Source organism: Drosophila albomicans, chromosome 3 (assembly GCF_009650485.2).
Source record: "Drosophila albomicans strain 15112-1751.03 chromosome 3, ASM965048v2, whole genome shotgun sequence".
NCBI lineage: Eukaryota > Metazoa > Arthropoda > Insecta > Diptera > Drosophilidae > Drosophila > Drosophila albomicans.
This window is the reverse complement of record NC_047629.2, coordinates 36867927-36890577: the sequence shown is the minus strand read 5'-3', so window position 1 is coordinate 36890577 and position 22651 is coordinate 36867927. Positions and strand designations below refer to the sequence as shown.

At 34.6% G+C, this 22651-nt stretch overlaps 8 protein-coding genes across 19 annotated transcripts in view; 5 read left to right on the top strand and 3 right to left on the bottom strand.

Moving 5' to 3' along the window:
- LOC117566431 (intermembrane lipid transfer protein Vps13D) overlaps positions 1-2698 on the top strand; it is a 28104-nt gene extending 25406 nt beyond the window's left edge. For all 7 annotated transcript variants that reach the window (XM_052004696.1, XM_052004695.1, XM_052004701.1 and 4 more), the window contains 3 exons: positions 24-332; positions 398-2005; positions 2073-2698. In XM_052004696.1, the coding sequence (XP_051860656.1) occupies positions 24-332; positions 398-2005; positions 2073-2129 (1974 nt within the window). In that variant the 3' untranslated portion in view covers positions 2130-2698. The remainder of the gene's footprint in view (positions 1-23; positions 333-397; positions 2006-2072) is intronic.
- Positions 2351-6455, bottom strand: LOC117569062 (kinesin light chain). 3 transcript variants are annotated; one of them, XM_034250075.2, is made up of 5 exons: positions 6321-6455; positions 3854-4598; positions 3314-3793; positions 2768-3073; positions 2351-2700 (listed from the first exon to the last, which is right to left on the bottom strand). In XM_034250075.2, the coding sequence occupies exons 2-5, from the start codon at positions 4571-4573 to the stop codon at positions 2683-2685; spliced, it is 1524 nt and encodes a 507-aa protein (XP_034105966.1). In that variant the 5' UTR covers positions 4574-4598; positions 6321-6455; the 3' UTR covers positions 2351-2682. The 3 variants fall into 3 exon arrangements, with proteins under 3 accessions (XP_034105966.1, XP_034105965.2, XP_034105967.2); XM_034250074.2 differs by lacking the exon at positions 6321-6455 and adding an exon at positions 4837-4854; XM_034250076.2 differs by lacking the exons at positions 2351-2700; positions 2768-3073; positions 6321-6455 and adding an exon at positions 3122-3256.
- A 445-nt stretch (positions 6456-6900) lies between these two features.
- On the bottom strand, positions 6901-8033 carry LOC117568539 (uncharacterized). The gene is made up of 4 exons (XM_034249257.2): positions 7907-8033; positions 7514-7719; positions 7201-7459; positions 6901-7149 (listed from the first exon to the last, which is right to left on the bottom strand). Exons 1-4 carry the CDS (start codon positions 7965-7967, stop codon positions 6962-6964), a joined length of 714 nt encoding a protein of 237 aa, XP_034105148.1. The 5' UTR covers positions 7968-8033; the 3' UTR covers positions 6901-6961.
- A 272-nt stretch (positions 8034-8305) lies between these two features.
- Positions 8306-11469, top strand: LOC117567382 (protein ABHD18). Of its 4 annotated transcripts, XM_034247330.2 has the most exons (8): positions 9038-9134; positions 9193-9354; positions 9433-9667; positions 9730-9842; positions 9907-10045; positions 10105-10194; positions 10254-10966; positions 11031-11468. In XM_034247330.2, the coding sequence occupies exons 3-8, from the start codon at positions 9527-9529 to the stop codon at positions 11113-11115; spliced, it is 1281 nt and encodes a 426-aa protein (XP_034103221.1). In that variant the 5' UTR covers positions 9038-9134; positions 9193-9354; positions 9433-9526; the 3' UTR covers positions 11116-11468. The 4 variants fall into 4 exon arrangements, with proteins under 4 accessions (XP_034103218.1, XP_034103223.1, XP_034103221.1 ...); XM_034247327.2 differs by lacking the exons at positions 9038-9134; positions 9193-9354 and adding an exon at positions 8306-8477 and having other exon boundaries at positions 9400-9667; positions 11031-11469; XM_034247332.2 differs by lacking the exons at positions 9038-9134; positions 9193-9354 and adding an exon at positions 8363-8486 and having other exon boundaries at positions 9400-9667.
- LOC117567381 (huntingtin-interacting protein 1) lies at positions 11316-16527 on the bottom strand. Its single transcript, XM_034247326.2, has 9 exons — positions 16295-16527; positions 14938-15359; positions 14142-14878; positions 13973-14082; positions 13380-13913; positions 13064-13318; positions 12564-12999; positions 12101-12502; positions 11316-12035 (listed from the first exon to the last, which is right to left on the bottom strand). The coding sequence occupies exons 1-9, from the start codon at positions 16328-16330 to the stop codon at positions 11548-11550; spliced, it is 3420 nt and encodes a 1139-aa protein (XP_034103217.1). The 5' UTR covers positions 16331-16527; the 3' UTR covers positions 11316-11547.
- A 610-nt stretch (positions 16528-17137) lies between these two features.
- LOC117567385 (flightin) lies at positions 17138-18921 on the top strand. Its single transcript, XM_034247334.2, has 4 exons — positions 17138-17238; positions 17807-18082; positions 18149-18304; positions 18367-18921. The coding sequence occupies exons 2-4, from the start codon at positions 17811-17813 to the stop codon at positions 18497-18499; spliced, it is 561 nt and encodes a 186-aa protein (XP_034103225.1). The 5' UTR covers positions 17138-17238; positions 17807-17810; the 3' UTR covers positions 18500-18921.
- A 479-nt stretch (positions 18922-19400) lies between these two features.
- LOC117567384 (N-acylneuraminate cytidylyltransferase A) lies at positions 19401-20620 on the top strand. Its single transcript, XM_052004707.1, has 5 exons — positions 19401-19807; positions 19873-20077; positions 20134-20301; positions 20358-20454; positions 20525-20620. The coding sequence occupies exons 1-4, from the start codon at positions 19684-19686 to the stop codon at positions 20452-20454; spliced, it is 594 nt and encodes a 197-aa protein (XP_051860667.1). The 5' UTR covers positions 19401-19683; the 3' UTR covers positions 20525-20620.
- Positions 20621-20779: 159 nt separating this feature from the next.
- Positions 20780-21892, top strand: LOC117567386 (C-type lectin 37Db-like). Its single transcript, XM_034247336.2, has 2 exons — positions 20780-20875; positions 20931-21892. The coding sequence occupies exons 1-2, from the start codon at positions 20809-20811 to the stop codon at positions 21413-21415; spliced, it is 552 nt and encodes a 183-aa protein (XP_034103227.1). The 5' UTR covers positions 20780-20808; the 3' UTR covers positions 21416-21892.
- The last annotated feature ends 759 nt before the right edge of the window (positions 21893-22651 follow it).

Below are 22651 nucleotides of genomic sequence, written 5' to 3'. Positions count from 1 at the left end.
TCTTAATACTTTATTCATTGCAGTCTCCAAATGGCAAATCGGGTTTGAGGCCAGGCGCCCAAGCAGTTTTAGGGCGCATTAAACATAGTTCAAAAACTTCGGACTCAATTCCGATCCAACAACATCTGGTTGCTCAAAAGCTAAGACCAGGCTCCGGTCAATTGGAGATTTCCTCTAAAATGGATGGACCGATTCGCACTGTACAAATTTGTGATATTAAGCTAAAACCAAATGAAATTATATTGGCACCAGATTTACTTTGGACTCATGCGTCGTTCAACAACAGACAGATTATGGACAAGACCAAGCCGCAAGCTGTGCTCGAATTTCAGGTGAGTATTATATTATTATTATATACTTAATATGAAATGTAATTAATTGTTATCACTAATTACAGGTAAATGTGGAGCTGCCTAAAGGAATCGGCATATCAATTATTACGCTCAAGCCTTGCGAGGAAATTGTTTACATCAGCTTGGACAATATAATTGCTGAGATTAGAGACAGCTCTTTGGAAAAGTCGCTTGATCTGAATATTGCCTATATCCAGGTGGACAATCAGCTAATGGATGCAGCCAGTCAAGTGACGTTGCACAGTGTAATCCCAGCTGCCGATGATGTGCAGAAGAATGCCTTGTTGCTGAAGGTGAAAATGTTGCCCAGCCCCAATAAGCACGCGTTGATATTCCAATATCTGACATTGGATGTTAAGCCTTGCATAATGTGTCTGGAGGAGAAACTCATACTGAAGATTGCCGCTTTTCTTGGCTATGGCAGAGAGAGTAAACAGAACACATTTCTGCCTAGTGATTATGAAGATTTCGTGAAGAAATCTCTGGAGAACGACATGAGAAGATACTACTTTGAATCCTTCAGAATTGAGCCAAGTCAGGTGCGTCTATCGGCATTCACCTCGTCGAAGTTACCAGAGGAACTGCAAGCTACGAAAAGGGCTTTGGGTCTGACGTTGATTAAATTCGAAGATGCGTCAATAGATTTGGATTATTTCTCGGATAAGTATCACTTTGAAACCATCGACATCTATCTGCGAGCAATCAAGAAGCATTATATTAACCAAATCAAATGGCATGCCGCATCGATACTGGGAAGCGTTGATTTCTTGGGGAATCCTTTGGGATTTGCCAATGATCTGTCGGAAGGCGTATCTGGACTTATATTTGAGGGGTCGGTCAAAAGTTTGGTGAAGAATGTGACGCATGGCATCTCGAATTCGACGGCCAAGCTAACAGAAACTTTATCAGATAGTTTGGGTAAAGTTGTGCTGGACGATCACGATAACGAGACAAGGCAACGAATTTTAGAGCTACAATCAAACACATCCGGCGGTCATCTGGCAGCGGGTATCAAAGGCTTTGGATTTGGATTGCTCGGCGGCGTTACAAGTATTGTACGACATACATACGATGGTGCTGCAGCTGACGGCGTGCCAGGCTTTCTGAGTGGCCTGGGAAAAGGTCTCGTTGGCACGGTAACAAAGCCAATCATTGGCATGCTCGACTTAGCATCGGAGACAGCAAGTGCTGTGCGAGAAACCAGTCGAGATACACATCGAAATTCGCCCAATCGCAAGCGCTTGCCACGTTGCATTACCGGTGCTCCTGGTGGACTCTTGCCTTCATATTCTAGTCGTCAGAGTAAAGGGCAACAGTATCTTTACTTGATCAATCGTAAGAACTTTGCGGAAAAGATCATATTCTATGAGCCGAATATTTGGAGCGATAAAGAGGCAAGATTACGCCTGTTGGTTTCCACCGAATATGTGCGTCATTTTTCCTTATGTGAAGAAAATCCAACGGTGATGTTTGAGTGTCATCTCAGCGAGATTCTATCATGCCATCATGTGACAACCAACACAGCGACCACGTCAACGGCAAGCAAAACGATATCGAGTTATTATATAGAAATATCAATAAACTTACCAAAAATTACAAGACCACGAATTCGATGTAGAAACGAGGAGTGCGCTGAAGCTGTTTCCCGATGTGTAAGTTGATACATATTCAAATTATTTCCTAGACTGCTCATTACTAGCTACATTGTTTTCGTTTCAGATAAATTATGCTAAAAGTGTTTTCGATGAACGTGAAATGTCGCTCACTAAATACTAAAACTAATCCTAATAAATAATTATTTTGTAAATATTTAATGCTAATAGTTTTGTAGTGTTACGAATGAGTAAAGGGTTTTCAAAACGGATGATCTGTAAACTTGTTTAAAACAACATCTTTACTTATGATTCCCATGGCTAAGCCACTGTAGCTTTAATCCCGAATGCATCACAGGTGAAATGTACTCAAATAAATAGTTTACCAGTAAAAACATTGAATAGCTAGTTGCTTATATTTGGTTTTGTTTTTTATTAAAGAGCCGTTCCCATAAATTGTGGAACTTTGTCTATTTACTAAATTAAGCTTGAGTTAACTGAGTCAGCTCTCTCAATACACGGTTAAAAATATAAATTGTGTAAAGCTATTTAAAAAATCTTTAAGAACATAAACAGCTTTATTTAAATAGAATGCGGTTAAAATTTTACTCTCCGTCATTGAGAAAATTAACCCAATTAATATTAAGGAATGAATAAATATATTTAATGTTCGAGAGTTAGCGTTATGTATAAAAAGCACATTGATTCCACAAAACACCGCGCGGCAAAGAATGTACTTAAGGCTTAATGGGTTTCTGAAAGACAATAAACAATCATAATATTAGCTACTAGAGTCGAATAAGATAGATTTGTATCTTTTACCTCATCTGAAAAATCCATGTCATCCCTCATCTGTTTTGAACGTCGTTTTTCGGTCGATGTGAGAAGTTGTGCAACTTTTGTTTGTTTTGCCAAATCGTATGCCTCCTTTTTACTACGCATTGCACAGTCTTCAAGGGTTTCGGCAGCTTCAAACATGCCCTGTCGCCTATAGAGTGCGCCAAGGTTCTTTAATGTCGTGGTTACGGTAGGTGAATCCACTTTAGCCGCTTTGTGCCAGCCACCATATTCTCCATAGGGCGTATTCTCGCGATTATCATATTTGTGTTCCTCACGCTCTTCCGCCACCTATAATTAAGACAATCATTAATAATAGAATTGTAAATCAATAGAGGCTTGAAATTCGAAGAGTGTGCCATTGAAGAAGAGACGTTGCAGATGCATAATCTTCTGTGCGAACTAAAGAAGTACCTGTGCCAAGTTAGGTAACTATAAGATTGATTCGATGGTTTATCGGAACAACTACCCCAACTTCAACAGAAAAATAATAATCAAAACCTTCAAAATGAATGCAAAATAATATATTACCTGCCAAATGGGCTTATTCTTGCTGTCGATAGCTCCAAATTCACGTTCGTGGGCTCGTGTCAATACTTGCTTGTATAGAATTTCGGCTTCGGCATATCTGCCCTGTTTCAGATAGCAACCAGCCAGATTGTTCTTAGTCTTGGCCACATTGGGATCATCAGGGCCAAGCTTTGCCTCATAGATATCCAGGGCACGTTGATAATACTTTTCGACTTCATCATATTTGCCTTGGTTTTGGCAGAGCAATGCCAGGTTATTCAGTTGCTTAGCAACATCTGGATGGTCTTTGCCTAGAACCTTTTCACGGATTTCAAGAGCACGCTTGCACAGTGGTTCGGCATCCTTGTACTTGCCACGCTTGCCGTAGAGGACAGCCAAGTTGTTCAAGGTGGCAGCAACGGCTGGATGATTCTCTCCCAATGTTTTGCCTCGAATGGACAAAGCATCGTTCAATAAATTCGCAGCCTCCTTGTATTTATTCTGTTAGATAATAAGAAATTCAATCATTTTATTGATTTATTCAATGTTTTTAATACTTACTTGATCCCGATACACAAGGGCCAAGATGTTCAACATGGTTGCAACATCTGGATGATCGTGTCCGCTAGTCTTCTCGAGATCCTCGAGCGCTTGCTTGCAAAGCGGCACAGCAACTTCATATCTGCCCTGTGAGGCATATTGAATGACCAGATTATGAAGTGTTCGCAGGCGAGCTGGAATCTCATAGCCTGACGTTTGATTCGCAAATTGGCTTGGAGGAGTCGGAGACATATTGTTACGATCTTCATTTTCTTCATCGGGGAAGAGCTCGACCACAGGATCTGTGCGCGCCTTTTCGCAGGACTCATCTTGTTCCTGATTGTCATCGTACTTCTTCACGGATGCCATAAATTCCAAGTGTTTCTTTTCTTCTTCCAGCTGAGCAACCAATTGCTCGGAGGCCTGGAACTTCTGTTGAGTATTGGCAAGTTCGTCCCTTAGCCAAGCATTTTCCTGATGGAGGCGACGCACTTGTGTCTTCAGTTTCTGTTTTTCCGCTTCGATATTTTGCAAATGGGAAGTGAGTGCCATCATTACTTGTGCTTCGCTCAATCCGAGCTCAATGTTTTCAATATTCTTGCGCAATATATCGGATTTCTCATCTTTCTGCACCTCCGAAATGCCGTTCATAATGGAGACATGTTCGACGCGCAAGGCTTCCAAGCCTTGCAACACCGTTTTGGTGTTACTTATGATTTCGTCTTGCGACATTTGCGTCATTTTTCCGATTTGCTCAATTTTCTGTCTGTAAACGAAGGAAATTAAAAGAAAATGAAACCGATTATTTAAAAACACTTAAGAAATTTGGCCGCTTGTTTTTAATTTTTTCATTCTTATCCATATGTATGAATATGACTAATGGTTGTTTGGTTTTTATTGTCCTATCGTTTGGCTCAAAAGTGTTACATGCAAGTAATTCCAAGTCTATACGATTAGAACTAAATTCACAATTGCAATATGCAATGAATTTCTTGTTTCCTTACATTCTGTAATTTTTAATAGCTTTGGAAACAATCATTTTCACAAAACGCGTGTGGTCGGAGAAATAATTTCACATAAATCGATAAAGACAAAAAACTTGCGCATGCGCAGGACCAAACTACGCAGACTGAAATGGGAATATCCTTAATATTGTTTACGCTTAGTTAAGGGCATTCTTGAACAATGAGTTCAATGCACTTGCCGCAATTATAACTAAAGTAAATAAACACTTGCCGACTTTCAATTGGAAATAAACAAAACATTAGTTAATGGGAAAATAAAACAAAATATGTGTTTACTTTTTTTTACACTTTGAGAAATGTTTTTTTTTTGCATATTTAATAGGCTATTTATATATATAAGATTCTTTGAAAAATGGTGAATGATTGATTCATGCAGTATGCATTAATTACGATTCAATAAAAAAACTATTGGCAATTAATTTGGATTTGGGAAATAATAATACATCGAATATTTATCGGCGTATTAAATTTGCATACTTCTAAAATGCAAATTTAAAAATTATTTGCAAGCCACACGGATTATTCATAGTCGTTTTAGCTCGACAGTGAAACAAAGAATGAGTTAATCAACAACATATTGTACAGTAAGTACATCGATGTGGAGCAGTGGAGCATTAAAGGCCAGCTTGACTTGAATTTTCTTGCACGAAAGTCGTCTATAGCTTACAACAACACAACATGTACAACATGCCGCTGAGTCAGCTGCTGTTGCTGCTGCTTCGTGAACACTGAACATTAGAAAACATTAATAATAAGCAGCTCTGAAGTGAGTAACATTTCGTATGTTCGTACATACATACTTATGTCTGTATGTATGTACATAGGTACGCAGCACAGCTAGCAGCTAACGATGGTCGAATAATTGCAAGATAGACTGTATATCTTTTTATGTGTGTGTATGCAAGTACATACATATGTGTGCGTGCAACTATCTGCTGTAAAACTGCAATAAAGTAAATGACTATATATTTGTAACAACTAACTATGTGCATTTAGGTATACATCGCAACAACTTTATCTCTTTATAACAGTTTTCACACGTACATACTTATATACGTACATATGTATATATACATATGTATATTAGTCATTTAATCAAGAGAATACACCAATTATTTAATCTCAAAATAAACACACACACACACATATGTACATACCATATGTTCACTGTTCGCATGTTTTAAAGTGCGTTAACATAAAAATATATTTTCGTCTTTATATTTATGTACATGGCATACTTATGAATGGTAATGTATCCACCATATACAAATGTTTATGACGAAAGAACTTTCAACACGCACATACATACATGCCTACCGCACTTACATATGAATTAAATATGAAAAATTGTACAATTGCAAGTACATATATACATGTACATATATAATTATATATGTAGTTTTTAGGTACGTATACACATTATTGAAGTACGTATCTTAGTGTTGCAAATAATAGAAACTTACATGCAGAAACACAAGTAATAAAAATATTTAAAAGATACAGATTATTTCTAACAATTTTTAGTATCGAATAGATTTATTAAAGTGGTAAAAGCTCTTAAACAAATGCACACTTTGGAACGTCAAAATAGTACACTTTTCACTGTTTCTTGAGCTTAGTACGCAGTCGAGTGCCAAGCAAAATACACCATTACATTTATCTGGCGAATAAATTTACTCTCAGGGATAGCAACTTAAATTAAAAAGAACGATGTAGATACATTATTTGTCATGAACTGAATCTATTTGCTGATATTGTTAATATATTTTTTCCAACCTTATTATTATTTAATCGGTGACTTGTTTCTTTTCAGTGTTCCTCGGTGATATCGATTGTTATGAGTGAATTGTAGGCTGCGTAATACATATCGATTCTGAACCTAGAGTAATAGTTCAATTTTGACTCACTTGTTCATGAACCCAATCACCTGCTGTTCCTCGAGTTTGTTTACAATTGAGACCGGTTGTGATTAGGTGAGTGGCTATGTATAGAATCTACATTTTAGGTTCAAATATCGTTAATCAATTTATTTTAAGCTATACATTTATTTTGATAAAGTATTATATGTTTTTATTTATTACAAATATTTTTTAACTAACAACAATTAATCACTGTCATTATCATTTAATATTGCTGACATAACCTCGGCTAATTGCTCGGCTTTATTTAGTAATTCTTCCCTCGATAAATTGGGATCGCTACGAAGTGTTTGAGCAGTAATAAGCAAATTTTCAAAATCGTTCAGTTGGTTTTCCAATTCTTCCGGATCAGCAGATTGATTGCGGTTTGAACCTGCATACAATATATTTAGTAAATATTTCACAAATATTAATATAGACTTACCAATTTTTACGTTTGACCACACACAATTTTTTAGCCCTTCCAGGATTTCTGAATAATTTAAGCCTTGAGTGTCGTCTGCATCCTCGTCATCCTCTTTTAAAGAAACAATATCGAATACTACATTTGTGTGTTCTCTAAGATCTTCAGCATTCAGTTCATTTGCTTTGCCAGAAAACGAAGTTGTCGCCAAGAAACCAATTTGAATTTCGTTTGATTCTACAAAGTCATTTAAGCCGGGAATATTTTTTATAAAAGTTCTCTGCAAAAAAACAAATGTAAGTAAAGTATAACTTTTAGACAACAATAAACTTACATCAGATGGCTCAAAGTAAATGATTAAAGCTTCAGTTCGTTTTTTGATTTCTGGAGGAACACTTTCAAATTTCCCATCAAAGGGAATTAAAGATATGCTGGTATTATAATATTTGGTGATAATGTCACATTTATAACAATTGACAGATGTTGTTTCATAGATATTTGTTGTTATCAATTTGGGCTGCTTCAGTTCACCTAATATACCTGAAGAAGTATGAACATTATAAATTATAATTTAATAAATATTATTTGTAGAGACAGTTGTCTCTTCTTCATTATGAATCATTGAAGACGTTTTCACACCGTGCCATAAGCGCACAGCGTCAGTAAAATAAACTCCCGTAGAGCAGAAACATAAAATATATGGAGATAACTACACAATACTACATACTTTCAGCAATCTCCTTAGAAGAAACGCTTCCATAAGATAGAATCAATACTGCCGGATCCATGTTAATGCAAATTGTGCTTTCCTCTGCAGCACTGAATTTGTAAACAAATGAGTTTTTTATGATTAGTTGTGCAGTAACTCAATTATCGAACTACTCAATTAATCGATAAATGTGGAATTGTCCGATACGTTTATAGAGCACATTAAATGGAACAGAAAACATGGTTTTAATTGAATAAAAACTATGCATTACACTTGTATATGAGATATATAATCAATAACATTTTATTAGTTGCTAAAGCTAAATTTGTTTAAAGTCTTAAGCTTTGAATTAAATCTGAAATTGAAACAATTTATCGATAGGGAAATGAGTTAGTTCATTGTTCACCGGGTGAACTTGTTAATTAGACAAGGCACCTCAGTTGGTGCCGACAAACTCCCTTCGGTTATAGTACAAATTTTTATTGTTATAGATTAATATGCCGCCTAGTAAACTTGATAGCCTTTACCGACGAATGCTCATAACGCGATTCTTTGAGAAGGGATGGGGGAAGCCAGAAAACTTACGTAGGTAAGTTAAGTAAGTTTCTAGACTATGCACATACTACACATGCATCTCGGCATATGTATTTATTGAGGGTGTGTGGGTTGTGTCTCTCATGTCCTTTACGTAACTTGCAAATGGAATAAAAACATATTAATTTAAGAAAATTATCCGTCATTTATCAAGCAGGAAGACATATAATACATTTTATTTCATCAACGTTCATAAATATAAATATCTAATAATAACATTAGGTGCCGACATAAAGGTTTGTTTTTGCGGTAATGTTATCTGGAGTATGTAGTTGCGATATGAAAAACATATCGTATTTAATTACGGGTATTCCCAAACTAACCACATACTTATTCAATATTGATTAATCTTAAGATAAATTATGCTAAGGTAGCATCAACTATTTTCAGAGCAGATTACTAAAAACAATTTCTGTATAAATTTTATTTATTATTTCAATGCTGCTTTCCTGGAACCTTTTTCTGTTTTTTGCTGATCGTGAAATTATATTGATAGATGGTTTGCTTAAATTTAAATTTAATATATTTCAAGTTGTATCGTCCTGGCTGCCAATATGGATAGCATTCCCCACCTGGTTCATCAACTGCTACCCATCTGCCAGTTGAAGGACTTTAACAACCGATAGCATAGCTGGAAGGATACACATTGAATGTAACAGTTCTATAGTTATCACATATTACTTAGATTGTCAACATATACGTTTTCTTAGGCTCATCAAGAAGTGCTCTATCTACAAAATTCCCATATTATAGTATTATATCTTTAGAGATATACAAATCGAGGGATTATTTGATAAAAGTTAGACAAAATGCAGCATACTTCAACTAGCTCGAGGACTTTGTAAACAAGCTCGGAACTTTCGAGTTATCTAGTAAGTACCTGTAATAACCAGTTATTTGTATTTTTACATTTGCAGAGTATTTCAGTTTCGAAAAATTATTTCCAGTAGAGAAACATGCTACAAGCTAGTACCCCGAGATTATCCCGTGGAGATTACCAAGAAAAAAAAATACTCGGATTCCACATTGATAGAGGGTAATTTTATGACTCCACTGGAGCTACATCTTCCCGGAGTTGTTCCAGAAGCCGCACAAAAAGCTTATTTCCAGTTATTAATTCCCAATAAATGGATTAACGAAGAGCATAAACCAGTCTGTATTCATTTGGCAGGAACTGGAGATCATGTAAGTTTAGTATACTTTAAAATTAAAAAAAACCTGATTTTATATAAATGACCATTTTTTAGTTCTTTTGGCGTCGAAGGAACCTTATTGCTAAACCTTTATTGAAAGATGCCAACATTGGATCTATTATACTGGAAAATCCATTTTATGGTCTCCGAAAACCTGTCGATCAAATGTATGTCCAAGAGACTTTATTTTAATAGCGGAAATACTTACACCATACGGTTCTTATTTTTTAGACGATCAAATTTACACAATGTATCTGATATATTTGTTATGGGCGGATGCCTCATACTGGAATGTCTTGTGCTTTTGCATTGGTGTGAAAGAAATGGATTTGGTCCTCTTGGTATCACTGGATTATCAATGGGAGGACATGTAAGTCAAGTCAATAAATATTATAGCTTGCCTTCATTAAGTACAATTTATCTTAATAGATGGCATCGTTGGCAGCAACAAATTGGCCCAAACCTTTAGTTCTTGTTCCTTGTTTATCATGGTCTACTGCATCTGCAGTTTTTACCACTGTAAGTAAAATCTTTCGTTTAATTATTTCATTCCAATTATATTATTTTCTTACACATAGGGAGTGATGAGCCAATCTATTAACTGGGATATGTTGGAAACGCAATATTATTCGGATGGTCAATTTAGAGAACGTCTTTCGAAAATGGTTACTATTATCGATGATGCGTTTGCAGCTGGTCAAAAGTTTATTCAGAATTTTAATCAGTCTCTGCATGAGTTGAAAGAAGACATTGATGATACGAGAAAGAAACAGTGCGATACTGTTGGAAATAACTATGACACCCAATGCCATTCAGCGGATAAGGATAATTCAATATTCCTAATGAAATCGCTTGAAAATAAAGCAGTGAGTTCAAGCAATATGTCATTGCCATTAAAGGATATGCTTGGTAAAAATATTGGCAACTCTTCAGAACTATCCACATGCCAGGCTGAATCAATCGAGGATAGTTCTGCATTAACGAAACTCATGCAATATATTTTACCTTCATCCGCACAAGACAAGACCAAAAAGATTGATATTACAAAGACAAATTGGTGGGAAAGAGAGGCTCTTCAATTTATGCGTGGAGTGATGGATGAGTGCACTCATTTGAAAAACTTCTCAGTGCCACATGATACCTCCCTAATAATAGCAGTTTGTGCTAGAGATGACGCCTATGTTCCACGAGAAGGCTGCTCGAGTCTTGAGGACATATGGCCAGGTGCTGAAGTCAGGTATTTAGATGCTGGCCATGTAAGCGCCTATGTTTTGCACCAAAAACTATTCAGGTATGGAGAAGCCTTGAATGTTATTTTTCAAATTGTATAAAAATATATATTAAATGTTTTGCAGATCATGTATAATTGAGGCATTTGAGCGAGCTAAAAAGGTTTATGGAAATGCCAAATATGATGATTTGAAAGCGGCCATAAAATAAATGCAAGAGACTAAAAACAATCCTATAGATACGATAATCATGAGAGGAATCAAAGGTGCTGATCATCACAGTGTATAAAAACCTATTTGGCCATCCAAAAGTAAAGGACAACAAAGTATATAGTTGGTAAGGCATAATTAAGTATAGATGATGGCCTCCAAGGCATACAAAAAGCTTTTTTTTTCGAAAGTTAAAGTTATTTTATTTGGACAACTTTTTAAAATTTTGGTACTTTAACATTTGGGGGAGTTCAACAAGGTCATTTTACAAATGGTTTAAATATTATATAATAATATTATATTTTGTGAAAAAGTAACTATGACTGTATTTTACTCCAGCACCAGACTAACAAATTATACACTTATATATATTAAATTGTATATTAATTTAAAGAAAACAAAAAATAATACAAACTCTTTTCATTTGTCATGTTTAGTACTCTGTTTTCTGGTAATGCTCCTTCCGGAATGAGGACAACTTCAAGCGTTGCGTTTGAAGTGCCTGCTCTAGTTCTAATACTTTTACTTGTATTTCCATTTCCATTGTCTTCAATTGTGATGGTGTTAACTTCGCAAACTCCAAATCTTGCTGTTGCTCCGTTCTTGCATTGCCATCCTTCACAGTTGCAACAACAACTCCAGTGGCTTTCGTTACGTTGCGCGATGCGAGTGTCAAGTTGCTCAAGTTTGGGCTATTGAGATTGGCTTTCACCTTACTGGCCATCACCAGCTGAACTGTGCAAGCAGCAATTTCCTGGGCAGCAACGATTAGTTCGAAATTTTGTCCAGATTCACTGTTAATCGCATTATTGGCAGCTTCAACGAGATAGTTGGCACCTTTAGCCACGCTCTTGGATGCAGATATCAAACCCTCAGACCATTGGCTATTACGCTTATAGAATTCATTCTCTGTAGCATTGCCTAAAATATTTGTGAGATACATTTCAATTAGCTAATCATTAACCGATTTAAATATCTTAGCTTACCTTTCTGGGAGGAAACAATCTCCTGTTGCAGCACACGGGATTTCAGGATCAATATCTTAATAGATTCCATTAGGGATGTGCAAGCCTCCAGAATCTTTTCATTCACTTCCAGTTTTATTTTGCTGTCGGTCTCACGCGATTTGGAAAGCAAATCAATAATTTTAGTCGCTGCTTCCTCAATAGCAATATCCATTTCTTTCAGTTCGGTTTGAATAAGTTTGTCCAAGTCCACGCTATTTTCAAAATTGCTCATTAATCCGCGCACAAGTTCATTCAATTCAGACAATTTATTTTGTATCTTTTGTCCAACGTTTTTGATTTCCGAACTATTTTCATCTTTTTGAACAACAACAAACAGTTCAGTTAAGTCAGGACACATTGTGCGTACCTTACTTAAAATATCTAAAACAGAATTAAATTGGATTAATTCAGTTTACATAATTAATTATTTGATAACACTCACCTTGACCCTTTTCGATCTCTGTGGTAGATTTATAGATCATGTCGCATTGATCATACAGTTCTATAAAATAGTAACCTAAATATAAAATATCGTGCAACTTTTCGGTGTTTCCTTCATTTGGTGTTTGCGCGGAAGACATTATTTTGCTAAGCAAAGTTTCCGTCTTTGAGGAGATTTTTAATACTCCCTCCATAGGCTGTTCGATCACATCGGTTAGTTTCGAAGAACACATTTCTTTCACAGTCTGAATTGTCAGATTCCTCATCATCTGTAAGGCATTCTGACATTGTTGATTCAGGTTTGATAGCGAATCATTTTTATTCGATGCATTTACTAAATCCTCTTCGCGTTGCTTTAGCTTAATTTGTACATCGCTTAAGAGTTTTTCCGTGGACACTTTTTCCTCGCTTACTTTAGCTAAAGATGATTCAGTTAGCTACAAAAATAAAACAAAATATTAAAATTATGATAAAAATAGTCGAACGTTGTATATCAGTTACCTGTAAAGCATTTTCCTTTTGTTGAAGTCTGCTTTCGGTTTCACTCAACTTCCCGCGCAGGTCTTTTGTATCTTTTTGGTGAATTTCCTCCAATTCTTTGTGTTTAATAGACAGCTGACTATATTTCTCTTCGTGTGCCTTTAGATTTTCAATGACTTCCCTTTCTTTTGAACTCAAGGAGACCTGCACTTCCCTTACGAGTTTCTCCAATGTTACTTTTTCTTCTCTTAACCTTGTTAAAGAAGTTTCGGCTTCCTAAAAATATCGAAAATATCAATAAGCATGTTGTTAAAAGAAATATATATTTATAAGTTACCTGCAATGCATTTTCCTTTTCTTTGAGCTTGGTTTCACTCTCCACTAATAAACCTCGAGAAGCTTCGGAATCCTTTTGAAGCGTTTCTTCCAAAACCTTATTTTTGGTAGAAAGTTCAGAGTTTTTTTCTTCATACGTTTTAAGGTTATCGGCAATTTCCTTATCTTTCGCAATCAACAAACTTTCTGCTTCTGCTAGCTTTTGTTCTTTTTCTATTAGAACCAATTTAACAGTGCCCAGCTCAGTTTCACTTTCTTTTAGCACATTTACCATTGAATGTACCTCAAGATTTTCACTTTCCTTTTTCTGTATTATAGCCTCGTATTTAGCCTTCATTTCTTTGCCAACACTTTCAAGATTTGTCGAATGAGTTTTTTGATTTTCAATTTCCAGCAAAAGCTTTGCGGTAGTCTCTTTGTCGGCTTCAATACTTTCGTCCTTCTTCAAGATTTCATTGTTTAGATCTTTAATCTGCACTGATAATTCTGCATTCGCTTGCTTCTCTTTATTTAACGATTTGGTAAATTCGCCATGCTGCAAGGATTGGTAAGCAATTATTTAATAAGAGCAATATTATATTATAATATAATTACCTGACGAAGTAAACTTATGTGCTCATCTCTGATTTGGGTGTACATTACTTTAAGCTTGTTAAACTTTTCCGAAGATAACTTTTGCTTCTCCTCTTCCTCAAATACTTTTTCTATGAAATATAATAAATAAATGAGTATTAAAATTAATATTGATTGTGGTTTTACTTACGAATTAAAATGGGATTATTTGTCAATTGCAGTTCAAGCTCATCCTTTTGCATCCGCAAATTTGCAACCAATTCCTTCGATGATTCTAGATCATTACACAATGCTGTATTACTCCTTTGTAGTTCCACGATATTGTGCTTATACGTCTGCTCCAATCCATTAAAATGATTCAGGCTTCCATCGAGTTTATCCTTCAGTTGTCGTATAGTATCCTCCTTATCATCTATCATACTTTCGAGAACTTCAATGCGCTGAACCAGAATTTGATCCTGCTCTACAATATTATTGGCGGAATTCGTATCAACTAGATCTTCAACAACCGGATCTGGTTCGGATTGAACATGGACAACAGGGGGAACATAACTGCCAAAATCGACCTGGGACTTGAAGTTCGGACTATGTTCGGGCAACTGTGGAACTGTAATCAGATCATGGAAATACTGCAATGGTCTCACGCTCTCGTAGAACAATTTTAATCTGGCAAAAATGCCAGCAAAGCGTTCTCGATGACCGCTGAGCACGTCGTTGGGCAACTTTTCGTGCAGTTTAAACATAAGTCGCACGCTCATATCGTACAATGGATTGGAATCTTGAATCAGCGTTATCAGCGGTGCTAATCTACATTGTCCTGCCTGCGTCATTGACGATATGCGATACGTATTAATGGAACTGAATACGGCGACTTGTAGAGCAATTATATCATCCAGGTAATCGAAGATTTCCACACAAAGTTGAAAACTAAAATGAAGAATAAAGTAAATAAATATGAAATAACTACAACATTATTTACTGCATACTAGAAATTTAGATCTCCATTGGCGACATGTGCGATATCAGCAAAAGTTATGAGGAGAGTTCCAGGATACATGCGGTTCTTCTCGTGAAAGTTCAGTTTGGTTACCAAAAATTTGCTATATGCCTTTATGCAGTTGCCAATGTCACCGTGTAGATGACCCCACAATTTGCCAATCTCCAGTATCATATTGGAATGCTTCAGGGATTGCTGTATCGCACATTTGGGGCCTTCTCTAAGGACTTTGTGCAGCAGATGGCAGAATTTCCAAGCTGTGAAGCGACTTTCCATAATCGGCTGTCGTGTAATGACGGCCCAGAAGCTTCGCGCTTCTTTCGATTTGTGTATGATAATAATAGCTGAGCGAGCATGTTTCGACTTCAATGGAGCCTCCAGTCCATTGAGCGCCTTGCTGACACTTTGGTTCTACGAAAAAATATAAGTAGTTTTAAAATATTATAGTAAATATTGGGTCTAAGTGTTATTTTTTAATACGAACTAGTTGATATTATATTTTTAAAGAAAGGAGAGAATTATTAGATGTTGATTTACAAATGTATAAATGAGTCATGAAAAAAACAATAACTTCTAAATTAAACCCAGAGTTAATATAAACATCTGTTCATAAAAGGAAACCTTTTAGAAGTGCATTATTTATTTACTCTACGGATTCTCCATATGAACAAAAAATACTTTAGGCTCATTTATGCAAATAATAAAAGTACTATGTGACTTAATTTAGTTGTCTTATCGTGCCGTAGGGCAATAAGTCCCTATCTAAGTTTAGAACAGAGCAGAACAGGTTTCCCATCTTCTCGTAGGAAGCGTAAGAACCAAAGAGAAACATCTTTTCACCCAGTAGGCATCGCCTAGTCGAAGTGTTTAGGCACAAAGGCAGCACTTGTCCGCCACTCTAGTATAAGCGTAAACCAAAAATTAAAAATATAATGAATGATTACTCATTGTCCGCGGATGCCTGCGATTTCTATTTGTCAACAACAAATATGCAAAATTGTGAATGTGCGCAATGGGCTTGGTCAGATTTTCATTCAGCGCATGCCTGGCACTGCCTCCGCCTTTTTCTGAATGGATTAGTATGCGGTTAAATCACATGTGTGTGCGTAAGTAAATAAACAAAAATGCACTATTACTATTCACTTCTGCTTGAGTTGCCGTATGAGTAACAAAAAAAATATGTACATACGTATGTACATATGTATATCAAATACAAACAGATGTGTGCATTTAAAGCGATGGAATTATAGTTGTATGTGCGTAAGTAACTCAATGTACAAGCAATGCAAGTAATGATGTTGGATGATGTATTTGTGCTGTTTACAGATGTAGGGATCTGTACATACCAAGTGAAAAAAGTCCTTCTCTGCGTTAGTTGTCATTATTTTGCCTTACAATAATTTTACTTTACGAACTGAACTGGAAGTGAATCACACTCAGATACAAATGAGTGCATGTGGCTCGTATGTATGTGTGTATAAACTGAAAAACAGAAATACATTTGAAACATTAATTATCTTATCAGAAAAGTATTCATTTGTACTCTTTCGCTCGAGCATTGTGTACACATAAGTATATACGCTTGTAAATACATACATATATACAATCATTTTTGTTTATTGTTTTTATCGATACTCCATTTGGTGGTGTGTAGCATATTGGCAGTAATCGGAAAGACAGCGGCGATTTGTGAAACAATGGAATCGGAACATGAAACAATGCGAATTTATTAAGCTTGTTTAAAAAATTTGACAATAATTAAAAAGCAACAAAAATAAACTAATATAATTGGTTAAATACTATTTACGACGTAAATTAACTTTTCAGTTCGTTCATTGTTTAACGAAGCAGAAAGTATGACCATTTTTTGTATATTTGGTATATTTTTCATTATGTTTTAATGTACCGGATATTATTATAATATACCGGAAAATGTTTTTTTTACCGTTACAATAGTTAATATTCAAAACAATCGTTTGAGCGATTGTTGTTTTACTTTTACTTAAAATACGAATTTATATATATATATATATAGCTGATCGATGCATTATTTTTTTCGGACTTCTTAGGTGTTGTGAGTGCCTGGTAGTTTGAGGATAGGTGTTAATAGTGTCCAAGTGCTCATTAGCTATTTCACTCACTCCACACCCAGATACAAATTCTTTTATTATATATTCTATTTGAGTATGTGTATTGTCGGATTGAGAAATTGCATGGCATTTTCGTTCAGGGAAAAAAATTTACTGGTTAGTCTTTTTAGTTTAATCACATTATAAACACTATATTACAGGTATAAAATAAATGACAAATAAAATAAATTTAATGTTTATCAAGGATAAAACAAGATCCTTTATCACTACGAATGTGAAGAAAGAGTATCTTCAATTGGGGATATTTACTTAAGTTGCATAAATTTGAAAGTGTTTTATAATTAATTGTCATGGAGTTACCGAGTTCATCCATAATAATTCGAATTCATTCATTTAATTATTGTGCCAAGAATAAAAATGTTTCCAATGAGCCGACCTATATATAAATGCCAATATGCGGTAAGACTGTGACCTAACTTCTATGCACTTGGTGCCCCAAATAACATAACCTATTTTGGGAAACATTACATAAGCGTCGCCTCTATTCTTGGCTTTATTCTTGCATCGCTATATTTAGTAGCCCCAATTTAATGACCTTTTAGATAAAAGCTTTTGCAGCTACAAAACTTCTGAGAACGTTCCGTTTACCTTGGATACATTTTTGAAAGTGTTCTTTCTTTTTGAAGATCCTTTCTAACTTAAACAGAATTTATTAGAAATATTTTCGTGATTTACTTTTATTACATAATTTTGTTTTTAATGTTTTAGTAAAATGGCGGATGAAGAAGATCCTTGGGGTTTCGATGATGGCGGTGATGCTAGTGATGCAAAGACTTCTTCACAACCCGGTACTGCTGATGTAGCACTCTCAAAAGCTGAGAGCGTAAAGTCTGAGCCAAGATCCGAGGCTGCTCTGGCTGATGCTGCACCAGAGGCAGAAGTGGAAAATATAGTCGAGCCTGAAATTGAAGTCAAGGCACCTCCACCTCCACCTGAAGACGATGGTTACAGGAAACCAGTTCAGCTATACCGTCATTGGGTCCGGTAAGAATATCTGAATTGAATACTATAGAATTGACAGACTTATAGACTTCGATTCTATATTTATAGGCCAAAGTTTCTGCAGTACAAATACATGTACAACTACAGAACCAATTACTATGACGATGTCATTGATTATTTGGACAAAAAGCAGGTTGGAGTCGCACGCGAAATCCCAAGACCACAAACTTGGGCTGAGCGTGTGTTGCGGACACGAGACATCAAGTGAGTTAAAAACTGAAATAAGTTATTTCCAATTTGTATGATTTTCTTCATTTTTTTTACAGTGCCGGCGATCTGGACTCTTTTGTGCCAACAAAGCGGGACAAGCACTTAATCCAAACATTAGCTGCATCAATCAGAACTTATAATTACCATACTAAAGCATACATCAACCAGAGATATGCAAATGTTCTTTAAATTGATTTCACAACTGCCTTGAGCTTGATAGAACTGAAAAGTTATGTTTGTTTATTATCGTAGGATGTGGACATAGGAATTTTTGTATATACATATGTACATATAATAATTAAAATTACATTCTTAATTTGATAGCCAAAATTGTAGTTGAAAGAAAAACACGTCTCAAATCAAATATCATTTTCAATATTTCAATTCAAGCTATTTTATTTAATAAACACTAAGAAAAAGACACTGTTAATAGACTAAGCAATTGTTAAGTTTATTTCTCTTCTCCTTTTCCTACTCACGACCAAAAATAATTAAGTAAGTGATAATTTTACAATCGACAAGATCTAAAAGTACAAATAACCATTGAGCAATATATAATAACTGTGCAATAAATATATAAATAAATCAAATAATACAAGCTACAAATCAAATGCATGTATAATTTTATTTTCAAATTTACAGTGTAATATTCGAGGGGCGTTACAAAAGTTCTGTAAGTTTGTGGTTTTTAAAAGTTGTTTGCAAATCTTAAAGTATAAAACATTTCGCAAGATTACACTTCAAATTTTGAAATAATTGATTTAAAAAACTTAAAATAAATAAATGTATCTTTGAAGAACTCCCGCCACCAAACAGAAATTAGTATCAATAGGTGAAACTGAAGTTTAGCAAACGTTTAGCAATAATTAGTTTAATAACTATGAGAATATATATATTTTAATTTTAAGATACCTCACATTTTGGTTATACTACGATTACGTAATACCTTGCGTGGACAAGAGCTTATTTATGTTATTTCTTTCAAAATTTCGTATGCTCTCAGTAAATCACAAACTAACCGCGTTCCAGTTTTTTTATTATTATCAATTTAACGCATTGTACGCTCATTCAATCCACGAACGTGTGACATTATGCTTATGGGTGCCTCAGATTTATTCACTCTAATTTTATTTGTGGATCTGTATGGTTATCCATACTAAGTTCCTAAACGTGAATATCACAATGAAAAAGTCGCTGATACTTTACATACTTTATGTTCTTATTCTTGTTGAAACAAAGCCCTCTTGGTAAGGTTCAGCAAATAATAAATATATTTAAATTAACTAAATTGACGATTTTTTCTAAGTACCGACAATGATTTACATGCTCTGATACTTGCACGTGGAGGAAGTAAAGGAATTAAGAATAAAAATATGGTTGAAATTGATGGATTATCTCTATTATCGCGTACTATACTGACTATCAGAAATTCTAGTTGCTTTCAACACATTTGGGTTTCTACGGATGACAAGAAAATTGCAATGGAAGCTGAAAAATGTGAGCTGGTTTTTTACGAATAATAATGTCATTATTGTATGTATGTACCTATATTTACTTTTAAGATGGTGCTCGAGTACATATTCGACCTCCGCATTATGCAAGAGATGAGTCGTCATCCATTGAAGCTGTTATGGAGTTCCTGGAAGTTCATAGCAAAGTTCAAAATTTTTCATTGTTTCAATGCACTTCGGTTTTCCTAAGAGAAAACTATATTCAAGAAGCGGTCGAAAAATTTCAGACACATGATTGCGTTTTTGCTGTAAAGAGGTTTGTCTTTATTTATATACAATTTGTTAATTAATTAATTTTTATTTCTAATCTAGAATTCATTACTTACGTTGGAAAATGGTTGATGATAAAATCCTGCCTGTGGGCTTTAATGCGGAAGCGCGTCCTAGAAGGCAAGATTGGTCAGGAGATTTGGTTGAAGCAGGAATGTTTTATTTTTCAAAAAGAAAACTCGCAATGAAAGGAATTTTTCAAAATGAAAAGTGAGTGTACAAAATGTTTACTCAAACTTAATAATATATTTTTAAAACGTGATAAGGTGTTCTGTTGTTGAAATTGCACCGGAGGATGGTCTAGAAATTGATTCCTATCGAGATCTCACGATAGCTCGCAGTATTATAAAGGATGAGTTATAGGTAAGAAATTTACAGTGATTGCAAATATAAATTGTGTGCATAAAAATAATAATGTTGTTTTATTTTACAGAATACATGGGTCAAATGTATTAATTAACTTAACACCAAAAATACAAAAAATCTTGATTTTATTCAACTTTGTAGTACTTGAAAAATCAAATTTTTGTTGTTGTTTGATTTTGTATTTAAAAAACCAAAAAAATTATGTTTTGTAGTCCCTGGCGTTTAGATTGTTAAATATTCAAATATCGGTGATCAACCCTGATATTGTTTATAAAAAGGCTATAGTATTAGAAATCGTTTGGTATTGTTTATGATGCCTTTGCAACAAATGTTGCATTCGTTTGATTTACAATGGATTCCAAAGTATTATCGTCATTCCTTTTTTTTAGTGTGATCGTGCGGGTTGTGATTAATGCTGGTAAAAATAAAATAATTTAAAAACTTCTCATTTTATGTTAATCCTGTTTATTTAGAGCCATTTCAACAAATGCGAGTGGTTTTGGAAAATGGAATGTCAAATGATTTTCATGGGGATATAGCACCTTTTAAAAAAATCCTTGAGAAATACTATTATATCGAGCGGAACATCAAAGTTGATTGGTATACAGCTTTGCACAAATGCCGTGAGTTGGGCGGCAATTTGGTGAATTTTCAGAGCGATAAGGAATATGATGCGGTGCTACGCGAATTAAATGTGAGAGAGTTCTATTGGATCGATCTTAACGATCTCGGTGAACAATTAAAATTCCACTCCATGACAACTGGACTTCCGATCAGCTTTAATAGATGGGGCAGCGTGGAACCGAATAATATGGGAACAAATGAGCGTTGTGTACAATTAAGAAAGAATCAAAGTGAAACGTTAATCATGAATGACATTCAATGTGATCGATTGTGTTCCTTTATTTGCCAGACCAAGTTACCACTGCAAACTAATTTTGTGGTCTGGTTAAACTAAGAATATATAAATATATTTTACTCTTTTTACTAATCGAAAGCCTCTGATTCATTTAAGTTAAAGGCAGTAAAGAGAATAGAATAAAATACAATAATTTTACAATTTTGCATTAACATAATATTAATTTATATTTAACTTTAAAATTAAAGTGGAGCCATTATAAATATGGCCAAATACTTTAACGTTGATTATTAATTATGAATTTAGTTCAAATCGACCTCATTTTTCTGAAACATTAATTCTTTGTATCCAGAATTCTATATTATAATCAATATTTGATAGAGTTCCATAAAAAATTCTATATTCTGTATACTTGACCTAAGTATCTGCGGTTGAAGTTGAAAGACTAAAAAGAATAAAACTTATAAACATTGCCTTTTATTTAAAAGTTGAGGGAATCAAATCATAGTAAAATTAGTAATAATACTTGTAGGCTCTGCCTGTGTATAAGATACGACTGCAAATTAATTTTGTTGATCAGTATTTATTAATCGCTGCAATGTTTCCTAAAGAGTTATGGCTAGTTTATTATATTTTGATTAACGTCACCGTGCTTCATCTATCTGCCGTGCCAAATAATAATGGTAATATTTCGAATATTTAAAAAATCGTGAAATAAAATTTCAAAATGGAATTGCAGATGATTTTAATACAGACACGTAGCCATTTAAGAAAATCCTCGATAATTATTATTACATTGAGGAAGACATCACTTAAGTAATACTAAATGATATTGGATTGATCTAATGTTATTGGATTGATCTAACGAATGGGATGTTATCAATCGATTACCACCGGCTATCCGCACAGCTTTACAAAGTGGGATGTGGGTGAGCCAAATAATAAATTTGGAGATGAAAACTGCGCTCAGTTGATCACTTAGGTTTGGGGTATTTTATAAATGAACGATGACAATTGTCATGACTTATGTCAGTTTATTTTTAAAACAAAATTACCCCGTCAAATAAACTTTGTAGTGCGATAAAAGTTATATTATATCATCTATAATTCTAAAATATATAAAGAAAAAGATAAATATAATGAAATACGATGCAACTTTATCATATCAGTTTTCTTCTTTGTAGTTAACATTAAATCTAAGCACCGAAGAATATAATTTTTAACAAAATGAAAATGTATTTGAAAATAATTCATCTTTTTAAAAGTATTTCATTCTACTTGTGAAGCAAAGTTACCACCACATCAGATATTTTAAATGAAAATGCAAATTGTTAT